The sequence below is a fragment of the Semicossyphus pulcher genome, unplaced genomic scaffold, assembly GCF_022749685.1.
Source record: "Semicossyphus pulcher isolate SPU_LCO1_2020_fin unplaced genomic scaffold, fSemPul1.0.p SCAF_18, whole genome shotgun sequence".
Taxonomy (NCBI): domain Eukaryota; kingdom Metazoa; phylum Chordata; class Actinopteri; order Labriformes; family Labridae; genus Semicossyphus; species Semicossyphus pulcher.
This window is the reverse complement of record NW_027211691.1, coordinates 19,976,476-19,993,564: the sequence shown is the minus strand read 5'-3', so window position 1 is coordinate 19,993,564 and position 17,089 is coordinate 19,976,476. Positions and strand designations below refer to the sequence as shown.

Below are 17,089 nucleotides of genomic sequence, written 5' to 3'. Positions count from 1 at the left end.
TAACCATTTCAACATGTTAAATTCTTAAAAGATCCCTCATCACAAAATGTGTTTTAAACATGATGTAACATGAAACTGTTTTTACATTGGATTTTATACATCGTATTACTAATATCTGATTCATGCAATTTGCATGTATTCATGCAAATGTATGCCAATGATATAAGTAAGGGATAATGTAGTGAACAGGTTGTTATCACATAATGGAACCCCGACAGAAGGGGAGAGCTGCATCCATAGCAACGGTTAACTCTGTAGCCTTCTTAAAATTAGCTAACCGAGCTGCTATTACTCACATTAAAATGAACGAAGCTAGCTGATATTACTCACATTAAAGTGAGCTAAGCTAGCTGTTATTACTCACATTAAAGTGAGCTAAGCTAGCTGTTATTACTCACATTAAAATGAGCGAAGCTAGCTGTTATTACTCACATTAAAGTGAAGTAAGACAAGTTGAACCGGACCACAGGAAGTAGCGCAGCACCTGTCTCGTCACTTTCAGAGTCTGTTTTCTTTTCCATTCACCAACTTTAAACTCCGCCGTATCCCGGATATTGATATGATGACAGTTAGTCCTCCGCATTGTGTGATTAGAGCCGCATGCCTAGCAACGGTCTGTTCTTCATAGTAACGGTCTGTTATCGAGAAATAACAGACCTCGGAATGCTGTTATTAACCAATCAGAATCAAGTATTTAACACAGTCTTGTATTACGTTAATATAAAGAGGAATGGGTAAAAAATTTGGTTAGGGAAAAGAAGAATATTGTCTAATAAACTGCTCTTGTTTATCACCTTTTGTCTTTAAAAAACTTAAAAATCAATCAAGATAATGTTTTCTAAAGTGATAAAGTTTTTTCAAATTTCACAATATTTTGCATGCAAAAGTGATAAAAACATTGATTATTTTTACAATAAAGACAAAGACACATGTTCCATGTTGTCTTAATGTAAGCATGCACTGTGGTTTGTTTATAATAATATATGACAAGTTGTTAAAGGAGTTCTTCGCTTTCACCTGTGAATGATCTGAAAAATTAGAAATATTAATGAGAAATATCCAAAAACATTCCCATATTACATTCACTTTTTCTCCTCTGGACTTTCCTCTTAGAGTGAGTGACCACTACAGATGAGAAGTGCTTGTTCTCATTTATGTGTTCCACTAATCTAAATCTCCTTTCAATCCCATTCAAATAAAGCCTTCTGCTTAGGAAACACTGAGCTGTTCCACTGGGATCGCACCTCCAGACTGAATAATGAAGGCAGGCAAAATGGAAATTTCATGATGAAATTTACACCCAAAAACACATCCAGAGCAAAGGGAAGGAGAGAGGTTGACATTTGAATGCAACACCCTGTTTGAATTACAACTAGGTGTCGGCTGTCTGTTAGCAGACAGACTGGGTGGACTCGTAACCTGTCAGATGTGCGCTCCACCAACCTCCTGATTTCTAATTAATTAAAATGCTCCTGTTGTGTACTGCATGTCCGGCTGCAGCAGGGAACAGTTGGCTGCACTGACTGTGTCTGCATCCCTGCAAAGCTTTGTTAAGGATCTTAGGCCGCCCACTGGCTGTCACGCCCATTGGCTTATTCACAGCTGCGACAAAGATGAAATCATAACATTTGCCAGTCGGGGCCAGGGTTGACTCTGCGGCTCTGTAGCACAGATTAACAGGGAGTGCAGGGATGGAATAACCTGCCATTTTTCAGGCCTAATTAAGGCAGTCTCGTGGCACTGGCTCTCTCCGGAGATGCCACTTGTTACGGATCATCGGTGCGTCTGTCTTCTGCCGTAATATTAATTGATATTATGATGGGGTGGAGGGGGCACAGTCAGTGGGGATGGTAGGGGGTCAGGTTGTACAATCACTTCAGTGTAACCATTACATACATGAGTAGCCTTGGCATTCTGCTGCCCCCAATCTGCTCCTCTGCCCCTCCCTGCAGGCCTGCAAGGTCCCAGAGGAGGCTCAAGTATCCTTTAGAGATTTGACAAAGTTGGACAGACAAGAAGAGGGATTTTTAAATACTGTGCGAGACGAAAGAGATATTATTTAGATGTTCTAACAACTGGAAGTTAGTTACTGACCGTAACACACAGCTCATAAGGCAATTGAGGTGCGAAACCTTTTGTACCCGATCGCTGTAATTTGCGCCAAACATTGCGCTCCTTCTAGGGGTCATACCTCAGCCGAATTAGAACTAGAAATAAATATGATACATATATTTTCAAATTTGGTTTGACTTACATGCTTACTTTCATGCAAAAAAATGACATAAATTAGCTTGTAAATGATAGAAAAATAGTTGCTCCTTTTAATACAGAACCTTGCTTGAGAATCATCAAGTATTTAAAGGTGCTTTCACAGCTAAAGTTAGCGTGTTTGATCTGAATCAAAAGACCAAAACCAGCGGACCAAAAGTTTTGATGTGCAAGGAAACTATTTTCTGATTGGTCAGAATTTCCATGTGATAAACTCCAAGAAGAGAGAGCACACTCCTCAATCACACTCAACACAATCGCAGACTTTAATGTAACCGACAGTGTTTAACAGCTCAATCCATATTTCTATTTCCTCGTCGCTCCCCCACGTCTGGCCTCTACTCATCTTGCTGCCTGGCTGGTGTCAACATCCGCTGAAAAACCCACAATGCACAGCTTTTTGGCATGCTTCCTGTATTAAGTCCAACGTTAAGTCTGATTATGTTCTCACCTGAAACGAACCGGACCGTGGTGTCTTGTCCGCACCAGGGTTTGAACGCGTGTTCACACCTGTCCAAGCGAACCGGACCAAAGCTGTCAGGTGTGAAAGCACCCTAAGTCTTGTTCAAATCACATAATCCAGCAACAGTTGTCTGAACATCCATAAACACACTGGACACGGGATGTTTAAAGCTAATTGGGCATACTTTTAATGGTGCCAAAATGTAAACAAATATGGATACAAAAAATCAAGTTGTAGCCCACAGCTAGCTACCTGACTCCATAGCAATGTTTGACTTCCTGTTACCCAAAAATTTACAGGAACAATAGTGCTAAAACTTAGAGTCTTATTATCAATGAATTAAGAATAATTAAGGAAGATTAAACTAAGGCAAAGACACTTTATTAGAGTATAAATATTGAAAATTATATTCTTAAACCCCTGGAATGCTTCACTTCATCAGTTCATATGAATTTATTTGACCTCAGTTTTGTCTGAGGAGAGGCCGACAGTATCAGACTATAAAAAATGTCTGGTCAAGAACAAATCAGGACTAAACTATTCAGATCACATAACCTCACTGACTTCTTCATACCACCTCAGCTGTCGCATCAATCGCACAAACAACAAAAAAAAACCTCTCGCTCGTCATTCAAATTATCAGTTTATTAGAGGTGTTGCATCGAGGCGGGAGATAAAAACAAACATGTCAAGGTGCAAGGAACGTGGAAAACATCTAGCGTTGCTGCTCTATAAAAAGAGGAAACATGGAATCATCTCGGATCTCTCCAAGACGTCACTTTACGTCAGGATCATGGAGACAAACATGCTTGTGTCGAGTTTAATCCCAGCAAATGATCCGGGTAGTCAAACGACGAGAAGAAGCGACTGAGAGATGCTGAATGTTATGTGTTGATTGAAATGGATCTGTGTGTGTGTGTGTGTTTGTGGCACGGGTGAGCAGGTGAGCGGGGCGGGGGGTGTTGATCTGTCTGCGAAGCTGCGGGTGTCACATGTGGGTGATGTTTTGGGGCGTCTGTGTCATCAGAAGCTGCGGCGGTGCAGCGTAGAGCAAGGGGTGTGAAAACTGCAGGACCACCACTTCCTACGTCAACACAACCCCTGGTGACAGCTGTCTTATCGCTATAGCAACAAGTGCCACCTATTCGATGCGGGGCTTATTTATACACTTAGTTCAACTTTCAAGTGGCTGGCTGGATCTTATCGCATGACTCATCTGCTCGACTCTCTGATAACCGCACTTTTAAGGCAAAATAAGGAGATTTTCGACTGCAGTGTTTACTCTAGAAGAGGAGAGAAATGTGTGTAAAAGAGGAGAAAATGTTATTCAACCTCATTATCCTCCTGATTTCTCTCCAGTCTCAGAGTCTAGCCATGCTACATTAGATGATATAACTTCCCTCATTACAGAGGCCACATTTCTATCCGTCTGTGCAGCTACAGTCGGTGCAGACACAGCAGCACAGATGCTGCTTGTTATAGCTGCAGTGAATTATGGTCATTGTAGTTCACTAACATAATTCAGGTGTTTAGGAGACTTAAATCTTGACTGCTTGAAGTGCAAACCGGTGAGAACAGACATATTTCAGCTGGCAGGATGTTATTTGTGGAAATACTGCGAGCACTCAGTGAGCAGTCGTCGTTTGGTCTGTGGAGGTTCGGCTCAATCGTCCAGGTGCTGTGATGTCTGGAGAAAAGTCTTAAAGTGTTTGGATTCAGATTAAAGACAGAATTCTTTTTTTGATGATGGCTGAAGCTTATTTCAAGAGCTGGGTATCTTTGGAAACATTTTGGTAAGTTTTCTACCAAATCCTGAGTGTGAAGATTATATGTAAGAAATAAGTATTTTTTAAGATTATTTTCATGTCTTTTCAAATGTACAGTTCATACTAACGTTTAAAGTCCAAATTCTCAATTAAGAAACAAGCAAAAAGGCACAAAAAAAAAAAGGAACCAAAAATAACAACAAAAGTAGAAATAAAAAAACAAAAGGGAGGGGTGGGGGAGGGGAAATAAGTGTAAATAAGTAAAATGTACTTATGTAGCGCTTTTCACAGACTTAAGTCACAAAGTGCTTTACAAATAAAAGCATGCGAAAGGTTTAAAACACCGTCCCCAGATACAATAAATAATAAAATACACAGTACGTGCTTAATCATCATTGCATCAGTGTCAAGCTTTGCCTGTATAAAATACCATTAGATAATATTTCATTATCCTTCTTATTACAGGAAATATTTACTGAAAGAAAAAACAAAGATTTTTTTCCATCTAATATTTTAAAAAATTCTAGTATTTTTGACATTCAACCTTTTTCCATTTATTACAATTTATGCTCATTTACGCTACAACAACTGCATTAATGTTGAAACAAGGCTAGGTCAAAGCCTAGTATGAGGCTCACTGCATTGGGTCAATGTGCGCTTTTGTGTGCAATATGTTACAAGGACTGTCCTTATGAGGCCGACAACGTGTTGCGCTGCGGACGTAGGTGAGGACAGCGGACGAGCAGCGGAGGCGCAGCCCCGCCTACTCCCTGAACAAAGTATCCAGAGCTGCATAGAGAGAGAGTCGCGTCAGCGGAGGTCCAATATGCTCCATGATCCGCCATTGCGATGTCGTAACTCTCTCTTTCTCTTTAGCCAAAAAGCTAAATAGTTTAGTTTGATTTATTTTCAAGTGTCTGTTCAGCGTCGGTTTAGTTCAGCGGTTAAATTGGAGGCCCATGTACAGAGGCTGGAGTCCTCGATGCAGCAGCCCCGGGCTTCATCTCCCAGCCTCTGCCTCTTTCTTCCCCTGTTCCCAACGCTATCCGCTGTCCTCTCTTTAAATAAAGACATAAAAGGCCCAAAAAAATCTTTAACAAAAAAAGTGTCTGATCAAACTATAAATAAACAATACCAAATATCTGTACAAGCAGTGGACATCTAGTCTAGTCCTAGTCCCCTCAATTGTTCTATGTTCATAGAACACAAAAAATTTAAAAATACAGGTATATAAAAAAGAAGTAGGCATCTAATTTGACACATTTTCTAATACTCATTGTTACACATTTCATCTGGTAATCAAAAAGTATTGAGAACTGACTCCTAACTCTTTTTTCAATACATAAAATATAGCAAACTAAGCATCTAACAACCTAAGATACAGACCAGGTTAAAAGTTTTCGATGTTTCAGATCAGGAAAACATCTTCATGAATAATTGATAAAGAAGACCTAAAATCACTATTTAATAATAGATGCTGGTACAGATACACTGACTCTGATAGATTTGATGTTTGATGCCCAGCCTGCTCATATCTCTAACGTTCCTTTCTAATGATCGTGTAGCATCTGTATAGTGACGAGTCCTACAGGGTTAAAACGGGGCATTCGCCATAATTAGACTGCTAATGCAAAGTGTGAATCACTGTTTGTCAGTGTGTCATCTATACGTTTTGGCGACGCCAGCACCTTCTTACTTTATCACCTCGTTGGAAGCTGTGATTTATTTATCAGTAGATGACAACAAAGATGAGGCAACTTGACGTGCGACACTGCAAGGTCTGTCACCTCTGCTGCTGTTCAAGTCTGCAGAGAGTTCTGGATTTCCTTCTGTTTGACTGTTATCACTCACACTGTTTAATTATTACTGAATGTATCGAGTCTATTTTTACTAGGGCTGTCAAAGTTAACGCGTTAACAACATTAATAACCTATTTTACTGTTTCTAAATCTTTTTTGGTTTAAATACTTCACTTAAACCTCTAAAGGGATATTTGGGCAACTTAGTTAGGGCCGACAAAAAGAAAGGTATTTGGGGAAAAAAATTGGCAAACCCGAGTTAAGACACAAACTCTTAGTCCCTAACATTGGTCAAGGATTAAAAAAACACTGGATCCTACATTTCCCATGATGCAACATAATAGTTCCCAGCCTCCTAAATTAAACATCCTTCAAATTCCTTGTCCCAGTTCTTAATTTAAATGTTTAATGGGCTGCACTTATATACATGTTACATTCACCCATTCACAAATACGGTCAAACACTGGTGGGACGCTGCTGCGTAAAGTGCCAATCTACAATCAGCAAACCATTCCCACACATCCAAACCCGATGACCATGGGTGTGTCCGAAACCGCATACTATCATACTAATCATACTAATCATAGTAACCGTGACGTAAAATTGAGTATGTCATGCGTTCCCATCTCATGGTATGCAATATTGTGTATGCGAGAAATGCCCGGGTGTATACTAGATCGGCCCGGATATTTGAGTATGAGATGGGAGCTCACTGGATGTGCTAAACCGCCCCAAAATGCATTGCGGCTATTCAGCTTCTACTATGGCGGAGATAGACCGGAGATCAGACCGGACATACGTTAACGATTAAGTCACGTGATACGGAGAAGACGGTTCTGAGTATGATGCGAACGGCATCCGAATAGTCAGGTTAGTGGGTAGTACATACTTTTTGAGTATGTAGTAGGCGGTTTGTTAGCATGCGGTTTCGGACACAGCCCATGTCTTCGGTCAGGGATTGAACCGCCAACCTTCCGACTGAGCCAAAAAAAAATTATACAATACCAAAAATAAGTGAAAATCCAAAGAAGAAGAAACAAATACAATGCTCAGATGAAGGCAAACAGTCTAAAAAGGAAAGCGACCGTCAGCCAGGAAAATCAAGAGTTACAACCGGAGCCAACCGTGGATGTCTGGTTAACCGAAACTACCGTATATCACCATTAGGGGGCGCCAAAGAGAACAAATTGAAAATCTTCGAGATTGTCAGTTTAAGTACAAGTATACAACTTAGGATGAGGGTTTGTAGGTGGACATTTGAGTTAGACTGTCAGAATCTTCCGAGGTGAAATAGGCTTATTGCAGACTAAAAGACTTATTGCAGTATTTTAAAAAGTGACAGTAAATAAAATGCCTTTAGGACATTTAAAAACAGTGTAAAATGTGCTGCTCAGTATGCATCTTGGTCACAGTCGAATAAATAATGAAATACAAGAGATCCACATCAAAATGTCCAATATGCATCAAATATGCATTGATAGATTCCCATTTCCATTTGATATTGTTCGGCTTTTTTGCCTGTACTTCACGTCCAAATGTTTTGAAGAGACAGCAGACAACCTTCTGTTTTAGATTAAAGTTGAATATTGAAAGCAGGTACTTGCAAGCTGACAAATATCCTCACAGTTTTAGCACCAGTGAATGTGTATGGATCTGTGTCTGTGCCTGCCTCTGTTGTTTGCACATCCTCCTGCTCGTCCTCCTCTGAAGCGACAAATACAGACACCTTTGTCCTTTTATATCCCTTTTTGATCTGACGTGCAGCCTTGTGTAAACTCCGAAAACCTTTAATTCTCTGATTCATGGGCCTCCTCAGTCTTGCAGCGCGACAGGCACCAGTCTGCTGCTGCTGGTAATGTCTTTCAGCGAGAATTTATGCCTCAACCATGCCTCTCCCCTCCTGTCTGCTACTCAACCCATTAGAGAATTCCCCACCAAAGGTTCGCTGGAACGCCTTGCATCAGAGCCACACTAATGAAAGGCATTATACATTACAAAGTGTTTGATTTAAGGATGATTTACAGTCCTTTCCCTCTGCAGTGAGGAACAGAAACCTTCCTCGAGATAAGCTCTGGATCCATCTGCAATATTCAAAGGACATCAAAGGGTTCAAATTGTGTATAGGAGGTGTCGCTGTAAGAACCACAAAGAAAGCTTTCTATCAGATGTGAAATTTCCATAACAGAGTGAGAGGCTTGTGAGTTATTATGATCCCAGAATCAATGGCAGCTTTCATGATATGCACCCGAGCATGCACACGCTGCATGTCTGGCTGCTCAGTAGTGTCGTCTACCTGTCACTGATGTGTCGCTGACACAAACATCACTTGTGTCTGTATTTACAGATATCCCAGATGGGCTCCAACTGGAGCAGATAACCTTTGTGCGTTTCTGCTTCGCACATAAATTTCCCTTGCGCTGTAATACCAAACAGTAAACAACCAAAAAAGCATACTTTGTGATTACTTTTGCTGATGAAAGAGGAACTATTTTAATTTTGTTTAGACACAGAGTAAAATATTCATGAATTTTCACCCCGCCTGCCAGCTCTAATAATTGGCAGGATGTCGTTTACCACCTACACCAACCCCTAATACCTGACAGCTTGTAACCAGCAGCATTTAATCACAGCTGACAACTGATAATCCATGTCTCGGCACTGATGGATCAGTGGCTTTTATTTTTTTCTTCTTCCTCGCCCTTTTTTATTATTTATTTCTTTAATTTTTTTTTTGTCTTGATGTGAGACACCGAGATGTTTAGGGCTGGGAGATGTGATAATTTAGTGTGAATTGCTTTTAAGAATCTGTTGGATCCCGTCCACGGGTGTGAGTTGTCACAAGGTTGAGTTTCTAGATTGCCTACAAAGGATCCTGCAGGTTTGATGTAAATTTATAAGGACACTGCTGCAGTAACACTCACTTTGATGGTCGTCGCGGTGGCTATCATTTGTCGTCCATATGGCATGTTTGTGTGTGATATGCTTCTCCTGTACAGCATGTACCGACTGATTTCTTTCTCTTTTTTCTCTCGCTGCAGCTAAGTGCTGCTGCACAGACGGCGCTGAAATTAAAGCTTAGTGTTTTTTTTTTTTGCTTAAAAGGGATAACTTGATTTGCAGATAACACGTTTGTATGAATAAAAAAGTCATTACAGCTCATGCTGGTGGGTGTAAATAAATTGGTTTATTTGGTAATTTGATTTCTTGCATTATTTATAGTTGTCAACACTGGTATATAATGAAAGGGAGTAAGAGTCTGTTTAGTCTTGGGTTCACAGGCAGAATAAAGTGGGCCGAAACAAATAGCGTTCACTTGTTTAACTCTTGGAAATGACTGCTTGTCTTGCATAGCCTCGAGCAAGAGCAGTTCTTATCATGAGTCATTCTCATACTTCTAATGAAGTGGGAATGCCTGACTGCAGAACATATGCATTTATTTTGAAAGCATTAGTGTGACTACATTCGACGTACTGACCTGACATTGAATATATTTACTATATGGTGATCAGTGTGGGCAGGTGAATCCGACTGTGCTGCTACTCAGTGGTTCTGCTCTCGCCTCAGGACCCACAACCACCTCCTTAATGACGAATCGCACATCTTTTTAACCACCAATTTTTTGGACCTGAGACGGAACGAAACATCACAGGATGCCATCACAAAGCACAACAGTATAATAGTCAAAGTGACAAGAAGGCGGCAGTGCAAGAACATATTCCCTCTAGAATTTATTTAATTAGCCGCCTTTTTTCAACAGAAATCGACTAAAAAAAGTGCAACACAAATGAAACTACCGCAGGGCTCATCAAGTTTCAAGAATGTAAATGTGACTGTAGCTGGGAACACCAATCAGTGGATACATGGAGTGTGATTAAACAACACTACTACTGCTCGCACGTCATAGGAAACACATGTCCTTCAAAATAAAAGTGCAGCATCGAATTTTTGCCACAACTTTTTTTTTTTCAAGCACACATCCCACTGAAAATAGCTCTGCGACCCACTTTTGGGTCCCGACCCACCAGTTGTGAACCAGGGCTGCAGATATTACAGTGAGAAGACTGATTTTGTAATAATTTGTAATAATTCATGATTTTTTAATCTTCTCAACCTTTAACAGCGAACATTTTCAGATGGAATATTTCGTTGAAAAGTTGGTTCTACTGAACTCGACACGATTGCACATTCCTAGCACTTGGTTGAAGTACGTTACATTTAAAAGCACTTTTCACAACCAGACCTGTTCAGAGTTTAAATTTCTGACTCTAGTTTTAATCAGATTCATCATCAGTATTTATAAATGTCCATTAACGGTTAAGGTAGAATTGTTATAACATGTTTTAATGTTCCAAAAACCGAAAATGTTCATATAATACAATGTTTTTTAGAAACTGTCATTATTAATACGCTTTTCGTAATATTTGTGAAGTTAGTATGACAGGATTTATTTGGGACTTTTCCACTGAAGGTACATGAAAATAACACTTTTAGTAATTCATGAGGTTAATCCTGAGTTCAGCTCAGTGGGTAGAGCAGGTGCCCCATGAACAGAGGCTGTTGGTGGACTCCCGCCTTCGGCCCTTTGCTGCCTGTCTTTCCCAACTCTCTTCTCCCTGTATTTCCTGTCTCTCTTCAGCTTTCCGATATAAAAAAGCTAATCTTTAAAAAAAGAAATCCTGAGTGATACTGATAATGATTCAATATTTAACGCACAATAATAGTTTTTAACAGCGACGGTCATCAGTAAGACTGCCGTTGGCGATGCAAGTACTGCCCTGAGAGTGTGTCCAAATTAAGGTGTAGCAGAGATGCTTCATTAAACAAGCCAAAAGTGGCTTTTAGAAAAGCAAAAGAAGAGAATACATGGCTAAAAAAGCTTTAGTGCTGAGGATCGGCCCTGTAGATTGGCAAGAATGACTCAGATTTATGAAGACTGAACTGTAATTCAAATAGTTATAGTAGTACAGTAGTAATAAAAAGTAGTAATAATATTTTTTGGATGGGTATCTTTAATTAATTCCTCTTTAAAATGTTGTATGTAACATGTACATTGCTTTATTTCTATATGTCTACTGTAATGGGACATCCCTACACACTGTTACTACTGTCTGGCAGAGGTCCATAATTTAACAACTATGGAGACATCAACAGAAACATTATTATTGTTCGTTCCCAAAAGAAACTATGGATGTTAGTCGCCGGACATGATTTGCTCAGGAGAAATCACTTCCCAAAAGAAAACACTTCATCCCTAAGATGGTGCCAAGCTCTTGCCAAATAAGCACTTAACTGTACTTCATGAGATAAATGACACTAAAGCACAGCCAAACATCATAAAACAAATCTTTGCCATCAATCAGGATCAAGTTGATTTTCTCCCAGTCGCTCACACTGTTGGTGGCCTTTTAAGAAAGATTTATGTCTCAATTTACATAAATCTATGACAGACGACCAAGTGATGCCTATACAAAGGCTTGACGACAACGCTGTCCTTAAAGTAATACCATGGCTCTTACTGCGCGCACGCATTACACAATTAACAGCTTGAGTTCACACCTAATCAGCCAGTGAGATTGGATAAAGATCAGCATGGTAACTAATCTTAAATGTCTGTTTTTCTGTTTGTACGCCCTGTTGCCTTTAGGTGATCCAGACCATCAGCGCGGTGGATAAGGACGAACCTTTGAGCGGCCATCGCTTTTACTTCGCCCTGGCTGCAGCTGTTGCTGGCAATCTGAACTTCACTTTACGAGATAACAAAGGTGCAGCAAATATCTGTTGTTTTGGTCGTCTAACCATTGTTATGCAACTGTCTTTCCTTATATTGTGTTCATTTTTCCCTCTCTGGTAGAATAATTCATACAAAACATACTAGGTAAAGTGAAAAGTATTGAAATCAGTTTCTTTCAAAAAGGCCTTCAAATAAATAGCCATTAAAATGTTCCTTTATGACACGTCCTTTTAAAGCGATGATGTAAAAAAAAATGCATAGTCCCCATATAACCTTTGAACAAACTTTTTTACACACTCAAACTCGTTTATGTACAAAATGAGGACTGTCCATTTTGTCCTCACATCGCTTAAATTGAAACCTCATTGGGAAGAGATCTTTTAATGGGTGATATGAACAGAGGACATATTTACAGTAGGGATGCACAGTATTGTATTTTTTGCCGATATCCGATATGCCGATATTTTACAACTCATTTAGCCGATTACCGATACCGATATCATCAACATCAACTCTCTTCTGTATTGGAATTAGCGTACAGTATAATGGTGATACTCTTACCACATTTGTTACAACGGTCGGGGTGACGGGTCTTGAGATGGTTAATCAAGTTTGTAGTGTTGAAAGACTTTGCCTTGGCTCCTCCTCGCATCACCGAAGCTGAGCAGTCATTGCAAATAGCAGTTTTGCTCTCTATTTTGGACACTTTGAAAAACTTCCACACCACGGACATTTTGGCTTCTAACTCTCTCATGCTGCAGGTAGACACACGTGACCTCATCACGCTGCACCGCGCAGGTCTTCTTCGCGCCGAGGTCGGGCATTTAATCAAGTATGCAGCAGCCCATTATTTTATCGGTTAATTATATCGGCGGATATCGACGTGTTGGCCGATATCCGATAGTTGATTTTTAAGCCAATATCGGCCGATACCAATAACGTGCCGATAATATCGTGCACCCCTAATTTACAGATAAAAAAATGTTTTGATGTTTATATGGGCACTTTTGTATTAGGACAGACTTATTAAATGAATCTGTCCTCAAATAATTGCATAAGAAGTGATTGATATAAACTGCTAGGAAATATCAAGAAATGATAGTACGTCAGTCTAGGCCTTTTTTTGATTTTCTGTCTTTCTTTATGTGCAGTGTGATTATGAGACAGACATTAATTTAATTTCGGAAACTCTTTAGTAAATTACAGTTTAAGACTTCATCAGAGCTCCAGTGCTATATCAATCCTGTCACATGCAGCTGCCTCATCAAAAACTCTCTGCCACTGGCCTTTAGAGTCTGTAAAAGGTGTTGGTCAAGTTAGGTGCGGTCTATTTGCTGCTTACTTTCTTCAGATTGAGCCTTGCAGCAGTGCAATTGACACTTCGGCTATTGCTCACTCCAGCTCTGTATCTGCCCCCCATCTGGACACAATCTACTCTGCAATCTGACTCAGGAGAAGAAGTAGAGAGTAACCGGTGCCTCGCGGCGTGCCCAGCCGTGCCAGATGAAGCCATAATTCTGCCATGACATTGCCCTCGCTGCCCTTTTGTATAATTGTTCATCAAAACTGAATGCAAAAACAAACTTTCCGCTGCAACTGGAGCACGTCATTGATAATTCCTTTCGTGCCACAACCTTGTCCCGCTTAGCACAAGGTCTCTGTACTAGATCACAGAATAACTTTAACCTTAACGCAAATACTGAAAATGCCTTTCTATCATTATGATCTGCTCACCACCTACACGCAAAGTAGTGGGCGAAAGAACAAAATTAGCTTTCCCTACAGGAAAACTTAAGCGTTCATTTGCATATAGCTTTAAAGACAGAATTGTGCCTGACTCCATCATCAGTTATTGAGATGAAATCCTGCTTCTTTAAAAACATGTGCTGAGCTCATACACTCTCTGAGGCAATGCCCTTTGTTGAGTGTTTTGTTCACACGTGTGGGTGCTCAGCTCAGGTTGCCATGTTACATTTCAGGAGGAAGCAGCCAGGTTGTGCAACAGTAATAAGAGTGAGTGCGGACCTGTGTTCCACGATGCACTGCATGTTTGAGGTAACCTCTCAGAAGATTAAAAGCAAATTGGCAGGAAGACGGTTTTTAAAGACAGAACATACGGTGTTAACTGCTTCCAATGTGCTAAGTATACATAGTAGAAGCAGTACGATTGGTTAATTACTGGTCACTGATATGAGGCAAACTCTGGAAGTCGACACACCTTTGCCCTTCTCACTTTGCCACACAAAGGGCACAGTTTTCCCTCTCATTGGAACGCAATTCCTTTGGATGCTCGGCCTTTTCCCGTTTTAACATAACAATGCCCCAGAGCAAAGCCACCTACATAAAGCAATGATTTTCCAAGTTTGCTATGGGAGATTTGACTGACCTGATCCCTGACCTCAACTCCCAGCATCCAATATGTTTGGGATGAACCGGAACGAAGACCCGGAGCCAGGCCTTACCGCCAATACAAGTGACCTCACGAACAGTCCTAAAGTTAAACTGGAGCAAATCCCCGCAGCCAGGTTCCACTGTCTTGTGGAAACCAGAATTGAGGAGGCTGTTGTTGCAGCCCATGGTTTTGTAATGAATTATTTAGCAGTCACATAAGAGTTACATTCGGGCGCTTACGTACTTTTGCCATGCAGCTAAATGCCTTAAAGTCTTATCTCACTCTGCCCTGCTGAATGCAGATTTCCCTCGAGGACAGAAATATTCATGACCAAATCTGTCCCATTTAGCACCGGAACATATTTATCCAACAATATAACCGTTTTATTTTCAACTCGTGACAGTTGTTACAAACCAACTTTGTGGTTTTTTTGCAGCTGTAAGAACATTTTGCTGATTTGACTAATGTGCCACTTACAAGAGAAGCCATCTCTATGTTCATTTGTACCTTGTTCTAAGGCAGCGCAAAGCTAAGAGTAATCTGAATATCGCTCTGAAAAACAAAAGAGATGTCCTTCAAGGCAAAATCTACATTTCAATTGTGACTGCTCAGTTTGAAAGTGCCTTTAAATCTATTGAAACAGTTGTCATGAAGGGGCTTTTTTTAGCTGCTGTAATGGCATATTGTTCTCCTCTGGCTGGCTCCGTCTCTCTCATACAGCCAGATTTCATATAAGATTTTATCATCAAACCGAAGCTGTTATTAGCCAACAGGTGGTCAAGATCAGGGAGAGACGCCACAGTGTGTCATGTAATGAATTGTGTTAATGACACCATCTGTTGGCATTCCTGCTTTTAATACTGTAAAACAATTTCAAACTGCACAAGCAGAGCGCGACAATCATTACCGAATGCAAGTGAAGCCTCCTGCTCATCATATACATGCAGATCATTGTTCATTTGAAGCCAAAAGGCGGCTTTCCAGGTTTTTTTCCAACAAGTTTGACCTTATTTTACTTTGTTTTTCAGACAACACGGCATCTATTTTGACGAAGCGAGGTGGATTCAGGAGACGGGAGCAGCCTGTGTACCGTCTGCCCGTGTTGATTGTGGACAGTGGAAGTCCTGCCCTCAGCAGCACAAACACACTGTCGGTGCGTGTGTGCGACTGCGACTCTGACGGCGTGGCCTTGTCTTGTGGAGCCGTGGCCTACACCGCGACTGGCCTGAGCACCGGCGCCCTCATGGCTATTTTAGGCTGCATCATCACCCTCCTGTGTAAGTTTGATTTGAACTCAGTGTCAGAGGGAGAGCTCGGTTTGAAGCTCAGAATGATCAACACTGTAGACGGGATTTTATTTGTAGCTGGGGCCACTTTTTCTGTCAGATATAAAGACATTGATTCACCAGTTAAATAGACTGAGATTTCTTCACAACTTGTTTGATCATATTGCTGTTCTTTCTTCACTGGCAGTCGTGGAAGTATTCAAAACCTTTATTTTTTTAAACATAACAATACCATAATGGAGAAGAAAGGTCCATTACAAATTGTTTTCATAAATGTACTTATGTTAAAGTAAAGAATTATCATCATAATGAGTTTAAAAAGTCTAATATAGGTTTATTTTACTGATGCTTTGGGAATTTACTGTTGTAGTTGTTTTTATACATAGTTTGGTTGTTAATTATAATTAACACGTACACATATATTTATTATAAAGTGGATAAAAAGAACAATATTTATTAGAGATAGACCGATCGGGTTTTTTCAGGGCCGATACTGATACCGATTATTAGTAGTCAAGAAGGCCGATAACCGATAATCGGCCCGGCCGATAATCTATCTGTCTATCCCTAATATTTATCTCTAATTAAAAAGGAATATAAAATAATATATTCAAACCTCACATGTTACATCCCATCCCAGCTCATTGGTCTTAAGTATTTCACAATTACCGTCAAATCTGGAATATAAGTTGCAGTGTGTTTTGGGTGGTATCCCAGAGGGGGAAAAGGTTTTCTATAGCTATTTATTAAAAAAAAAAAGTGTACAAACGTTATTTCAACACTCATTTTATTTATTTGAAACACATATAAACACACACAAATTACAGCCTACCATCTGGTTTCTCCATGTCGAGTTTTCAATCCTGCTAGCTACCGGTGCGCTAGCTGAGCTCAGCCTATGGTAACGTTTGACTGGCTAAATCCCAGTTTCCACACTTGACGACTCACAGACTTTGAGGCGCATTCCCGGTAAGCGTGTGAGTGCCACTGTCAAAACGACAGGTCCTACAAACGAGTCCGTATACGTGCAGACTTTCCTTTGGTCGTTACCCAGAGTTCATAGCCAACTTGGTGACATATAAAAATGTGATCGTCCAACCCCCCGCTAAATGTAAACAAATGTTCATATATTGAAGTAATATTTAATAAAGTTTGAACAAAAAAACTAAATGTAAACAAATCAAAGATGTTTAAGTTATTCAGTTAAATATTCACAAAGGTTGATGCCTTTCTGGCTTTTGATAGTTTGCTGTTGTTGTGAGGATGGCGGCTGCACACAACACAATAAAATACATCTCTCTGCATTTATACTGGTTGTTTGGTCGCACCGGTACATAGGACACTTTTTAGATGAAAAACTGCGCCTTATACACCAAATTTTATG

At 40.2% G+C, this 17,089-nt stretch overlaps 1 protein-coding gene across 2 annotated transcripts in view; it reads left to right on the top strand.

Moving 5' to 3' along the window:
* Positions 1-17,089, top strand: part of LOC138595604 (cadherin-7-like) — a 113,042-nt gene that overhangs the window by 84,941 nt on the left and 11,012 nt on the right. For both annotated transcript variants that reach the window (XM_069666928.1, XM_069666929.1), the window contains 2 exons: positions 11,941-12,058; positions 15,448-15,696. In XM_069666928.1, the coding sequence (XP_069523029.1) occupies positions 11,941-12,058; positions 15,448-15,696 (367 nt within the window). The remainder of the gene's footprint in view (positions 1-11,940; positions 12,059-15,447; positions 15,697-17,089) is intronic.